The sequence below is a fragment of the Gastrolobium bilobum genome, unplaced genomic scaffold (assembly GCF_033153095.1).
Source record: "Gastrolobium bilobum isolate Gb01-03AN ecotype WA unplaced genomic scaffold, APGP_CSIRO_Gbil_v1 utg29535, whole genome shotgun sequence".
Taxonomy (NCBI): Eukaryota; Viridiplantae; Streptophyta; class Magnoliopsida; order Fabales; family Fabaceae; genus Gastrolobium; species Gastrolobium bilobum.
In genome coordinates this window covers 36,049-42,051 of record NW_026899139.1, presented here as the reverse complement: position 1 = coordinate 42,051, position 6,003 = coordinate 36,049, and the positions used below count along the sequence as shown (strand labels likewise).

Here is a 6,003-nt window from a genome sequence, read left to right as displayed (position 1 = left end):
CATCATATCCGTACAATTGGAGGTCAACAACGCAGGGTAGAAATAATAAAGTGAATTAACAAACGGTATTTGGTAACAAAGAAATTAAGTAAATGGAAAAAAAAGAGTCAATCCGTTACCTACTTATCATTTTTGAGAGAAATTTAAATATTTTCATCTCTGATTCATCCATACCCTAGATTCATCTAAATAATGTGTTCAAAAAGTGAAAGTTTGTGAGATTGGTTAACTCTAAAAATAAATAAATAATCAAGTCAATTTCTTTCATGCTAAGAGTTCAAAAGTTCCTCCTGATTAAAAGAGTTGTAAACCTTGTTCAATACTTCTTGAAGCTAATAAGAGTTCTAGTATGAATTTCTCATTTAGTAATTCATAAAAAAGATTGTAATAACCTACTGAATTATTTAGTGTCAACAACCCAATTTTTTTTGTCAATCATATTCTGTTGCAAATGCCAATTAAGTATTCTTTTCTTCATAGAATTCTTTGTTTATTTCGTAGCGTGTCTTGATACACGAAAGAAAGATCAAGCAAGAGTTCATAACTGAGCACATCATTTACAAAATGTTATTTCCCTACTTATGTATGTTCATCCAAAATTGGAAGGGGAAACCTTGTCATTTCTTGCTTCCATATCCTATCTTCCATCTAACACTGTAATGGAAATTCCATTAGCTGAGCACAGGTCACAATTTGCCGACAAAGAATGTACTTCAGTGTAAAAGCCAGGAAACTTTGGTTTTGGCAATAATTTCTCACCATTCAACATTAAAACCACAGATGACATGTCTGGCCTATCTTCTGATCTTTGTTGCACGCATAATAAGCCCACATGTATGCATCGCATGACTTCAGAGAGTGTGCATCGTTCTCCTAGAACTTCATCCAATAGCCCTAGTGCCCTCTCATCGGCCCATAATTTCCATGCCTAAGATGGGATAATCAGCTTAGTGAGTAGGAAACAGTTCGAATTTAACTAATCAACAAGTTAGGTAGGTCATTATGCTTACATGTCCAAGAAGGTTACGGTAGTGTTCTGGGTCTGAAAATTCTCTGTTCTTCTTCCCACTTACAATCTCTAGTATTATCACACCATAACTATACACATCTGATTTCATTGAGAAATGCCCGAACACGGCATACTCAGGAGACATGTAACCACTGAAAGTATAATTTTAAGTAAAATAAGACACACTTGGCAATGCATTCCGTAAAAAATCGCTTCAATCCAAAATTTTAAGACGTGAGGCGAGGGTCTTTTTAATGGTTTATACTAATTTATAATACATCCGCTCACGCAAGAGCCCTCTGGGCTTGAAACATGGATATTACACAAATTCAATTTTTGATTTACCTTGTGCTTATTTTAACTCCACTAGAAAGTGAAGAGCGGTGAGGATCGAACTCGTGACCACTTAGTCGTTGAGGCTCTGATACCATATAAAAAATCACTTTAACCCAAAAGTCTTTTTAATGATTTATATTATTTTCTAACACATTCTAAAAAGCAAACATAATATGGTAGAAACTATAACTTACTATGTTCCAGCCACCCTGTTTGTGTTTGCCTCCACTTGATCTCCCAAAAATATTCGAGCCAAGCCAAAGTCCGATATTTTTGGATCCAAATTTGCATCTAGTAGAACATTGCTGGTTTTTAGATCTCTATGAATAATCCTCAGTCTAGAGTCTTGATGAAGATAGAGAAGTCCTCGAGCAATGCCAGTGATAATGTTGAAACGCTTAGCCCAATCTAAGACCTTCCTTCTCGTTTCATCTAGTCAATTATACACACATGTAAGCACACCATTAGCAATTTCCTAAACTTCACAAACTATACATAAGAAATAACAAAATTGCTACGATGTTATAAAGCAGATTGCGAAGGTTCAAACCAAAAATAAAGTAGTCCAAGCTTTTGTTAGGCATGTATTCATATATCAACATTTTTTCTTCTCCTTGAATGCAGCAAGCAAGAAGCTTAACAAGATTTCGGTGCTGGAGTTGAGCTATCAACACTACTTCATTCTTGAACTCTTCAATTCCTTGTCCAGACTTGTTTGAAAGCCTTTTCACAGCTATCAGTTGCCCATCATTGAGTTTTCCCTAAAAACCATCATCTATATTAGTTAGAAACTTCTAAGGAAAAATAGGAATCCTTGATCAGTTTTTTATAAGACCTTGTATACTGGTCCAAAGCCACCTTCTCCCAGCTTGTTACTGCTTGAAAAGTTTTCTGTAGCTTTAGTTATGATTGCCAAATCAAATGTTGGCAGATCAATGTCTTCATTCCTCAGTCTATTGTTGAAATGTGTCCCGTAAATTTTGCTTGCTACACCTTATAAGATGAAAGATAACAGGAGATAAGCACTAGGACATAAATACATGATTTTTTCTTTTCTTTCCTTCGGATGCCTGGCTACTATCATATTTAGATGATAAATTATATCTAAAGGCAAAGTTTACCTCGCTTTCTAAGTGTCATTGTGGTGACGAATGTAGTTAATACGGTAAAAATCACACCAACTGTGATTCCTACCAGCTTTTTCTTGTTGTCCCCATGGCCATTTACCGCAACATGAACTGATTGATAGATGCAGAGCATGATTAGTCAAAATTTAATTCAAAAGCTCATTAGAAGCTGACAAATGTCTGACCAAATTCTTTAGATTGAAGCATTATTAAGAAAGAAATGTAATGTCTTGTCTTGATGATGGCCTTACTAACTGCAATACCAAAATACTCCGCTGAACTAACTATAAAGAACCACTTCAGCCTAAAATTTGAAGGTGTTGGATGAGAGTCTTTTTAATAGTTTATATTATTCTCTAACATACTCCCTCTCACGTAAGAGTTTTTTGGGCTTGAAGTGTGGATATTGTATAAGCCCAATTTTTTTCTTTTCGGCTTATCTTATACTTATTTAATTCCACATGTGGGGGGCGATGAGGATCGAATTCGTGATCTTGTGATCAGTGAAACTCTAATACTATGTAAAGAATCACTTCAACCCAAAAGGTATTGGGTGAGGGACTTTTCAACGATGTATGTTATTCTAAAACACTCACCATGAAAATTCTCAGTTCTCCCTGTCTTTCCTGTCCCTACCAGTTTCCGTTAAAACAATGAAATGTCATGATAAATGAAAAACAAAAAATTTAAAAAATTGAATACCTTCTAGTTCTGAAGCAGGGACTCTGATATAAAGGTCTTGTCCCCCCTGAGAGAATTGCCTCATGTCAATCAGATCATGAAACCAAAGTAAACAGCCACTTCCTCCATTACGGATATCCAAATTAGCAAATGATGTACAAGAACAGTTTTTCAGACATAATATCCGACATTCCTCATTGTTCATTGTCTTACTATACCATGATGAAGAAGTGTCTGGTAATTTCATGGCAGTGTACCTCCAGAACCCATCCGTGTTAGTACTGTTACTACAATCAGATTTATTCCTTGGAACACAACCGTTAGACCCATTTGAAACATTCCATTGTTCAGGAAACTTGGGAACAAGTCCTTTGAGGCATTCACAAGATGGAAAATTGTTATCATCCGTCTTGCATATAGAATATGCACCACAGAAGCCATAACTTTCACACGGGTCCTCTCCTCCAATTGATATAACTTGCTTGCTGCTTGTTTGACTTGTCCAAACTAAATTTTGCCCCACGCCTGAAGGGATCAGGGTATATATAGAAAACATGGATCTGTCTATGAGATGATTCTCACAATACACTTCTTTTTCATTCAAAACGAATTCATATCTATCTTTTGGTGCCACCAGACGAGTTGGATATCCCGTAAAAGTAAGGCCATTCCATGACCCTAGTCTAGATTCTATTGAAGATCCCTTGAATCTAAAAATTTGCGGATATCCTCTAAGGTCGAGTTTTATAGAATAGTCTCCCTTAGCTGGATCATCTTCACTTTTCCAAGATGATAGAAACCTTTCTAGACCAGTTTCTAAGTTCCAACCAAGCTTCATTCCCGACAGAAATGTATCACCGGGATAATCAAAACTTTGCCATAAAAACTGGTCCTCGTCGGTGCCTTGTCCATTTTTCACCACAAGATTTCCTGAGTTCAAGAGCTGCGATATTGGATTACTCACTGCTTGGCTTGATATGTTGGACGACCAAACACTGTTGTTTGTGCTATTGAGAATTACAAGAACGCCACTTTGATTGAGTTTTAAAACTCCTGAATTATTGTGGAGAGGTGTTTCTCGGTTGGCCACCCATATCACTGTTAAAGGGGTTATATTGCGGTGCCATACACCCAAGTATCGACCTGTTGAATTTCCAGGGCTGAAGAAACCCACTTCAAAAGTTCCATCTGCTGAAACTAAAGTCTCACCCTCTCGGATAGATTCACTCACTGCTATACTGTCCAGTGAAGTGGAAGTTACCGTCATGTAGGAGGATAATAAGAACCAAATATATAAATAAGAACAAGATATGATGTTATACACCATTATTTTGTAGAGCTCTGTGACCCAAAGTTGACTTCCAAATTACATAAACAAGATGCTCACTTTCCTGGCCTTTCTCACTAGTACAATGTTAGGAGATATTAGTTTTAGTGAGACTATATATGGTTTTACTATATATGCAGAGGAAGAGGATGACATGTAATAGAATGAGAAGAGACTCAAGAAACTGTAACAGAAGCGTAAGGGAAGAGGTAAATGAAAAAATCTTACGATGTTAGTTGGTTCGTGGAGAAATAGCGCCAAACAATAGTTGTCAGAAGAAGACTGTTTTAAGTCATTGACAGAGTCTATTGTTGATTAATATATACGTGGCAAAAAATGGTCCAAAGAAGTGGGATACGTTTACCTCAAATTCTACTCTCCCTTTCTAATTTTATTTTATTTATTTTTCTACAATTTTTTACACTTTTCAAACCTTATATAAGATTAATGTTTCTCATATTATAATAGATAATTTTATCTTTTATGTACATATAAAAGTATGTAAAGTCTATATTATTTTTATCTTTCTCTTCTTTACATGGGCTTCACATATTTTTATGTATGTATAAGAGATAAAATTATCTCTTATAATATAAGAAACAAAAATCTTATAATAAAAAGGGGAGAACTCTAGTAATAGCCAAAAGTTGAATGTCCTAAATTTTTTTAGGATAAAATATAATTTACCCTCTTGAACTTTGACTGTTTTAAATTACCACCTTATACTTTCAATTGTTTCAATTAATCTCTTGTACTTTATGATGGTAACCACTATTATTAACACACACACACACAAACACATACACGCACATCCGACCTGTTAAACCGGTTGAACCGAGAACAGGACCATTAATTGATTCGGTTCAATCAATTAACCGGTCATGCATGCAACCCAGTCAAGAACCGATAAACCGGGTTCAACTAGTCTAACTCGCTATCGATTTTCAGTTTAAACCAATTTTTGAAAATTAGGAAAAAATATTCCACCACAATTGCACTTGAGTTTCAAACTTGGCACGTAAGGGAAGGAAGGGAAGTGAAATGCAAACTACTAAGCCAAACCACTTTGGTTGTTATATTATTTTTATTTGTATATTTATTGTATATCTTTATATAAATTTGTAACGCCCGGCCGTTTCAAGAATCAATGATTATCCCCACATACTAACAACGAGACTTTTCAGTGTGCTTTTTCCTCACTCGCACACTTTCCGGGAAAACTTCCCAGGAGGTCACCCATCTCAGAATTGCTCCAAGTCAAGCACACTTAACTATGGAGTTCTTCCGATCCGGGCTACCGAAAAGCAGATGCATCTTGTTAGTATAGGCAGTACCAATTAATTCTTATAAGTTATCCCAAACTGTGCAGTCTCACACCTGCACAGTCTTTGGAATCTCTTTCTTTCGAGTGTCGATTCGATTCATTCATGCATGTAACCCCACGCTGGAAGCCTGTCAGGAGCCGCTCCTTGTTCGTGCCTCTTTGCACCGGCAATCACTTCCCGCCCTCGTCAGCGCTCGGG

General features: G+C 36.3%; 1 protein-coding gene across 2 annotated transcripts; it reads right to left on the bottom strand.

Annotated features, from left to right (window-relative positions):
- Positions 1 to 551: 551 nt before the first annotated feature.
- LOC133287555 (G-type lectin S-receptor-like serine/threonine-protein kinase At4g27290) lies at positions 552 to 4,664 on the bottom strand. 2 transcript variants are annotated; one of them, XM_061485186.1, is made up of 7 exons: positions 3,175 to 4,664; positions 2,467 to 2,583; positions 2,181 to 2,338; positions 1,896 to 2,106; positions 1,540 to 1,777; positions 1,011 to 1,161; positions 552 to 928 (listed from the first exon to the last, which is right to left on the bottom strand). In XM_061485186.1, the coding sequence occupies exons 1-7, from the start codon at positions 4,478 to 4,480 to the stop codon at positions 638 to 640; spliced, it is 2,472 nt and encodes an 823-aa protein (XP_061341170.1). In that variant the 5' UTR covers positions 4,481 to 4,664; the 3' UTR covers positions 552 to 637. The 2 variants fall into 2 exon arrangements, 1 of the variants encoding a protein (XP_061341170.1); XR_009748254.1 differs by lacking the exon at positions 552 to 928 and adding an exon at positions 1,355 to 1,430 and having other exon boundaries at positions 1,025 to 1,161.
- Between the last annotated feature and the right edge of the window lie 1,339 nt (positions 4,665 to 6,003).

Excerpts from the sequence above, each read along its gene's own strand:
- LOC133287555 (XM_061485186.1), bottom strand. The coding sequence starts at position 4,480 with ATGGTGTATAACATCATATCTTGTTCTTATTTATATATTTGGTTCTTA. Across the intron at positions 2,339-2,466 it reads AATGACACTTAGAAAGCGAG|GTGTAGCAAGCAAAATTTAC; the intron begins GTAAACTTTGCC and ends TCATCTTATAAG. Across the intron at positions 2,107-2,180 it reads GCTTTGGACCAGTATACAAG|GGAAAACTCAATGATGGGCA; the intron begins GTCTTATAAAAA and ends GATGGTTTTTAG.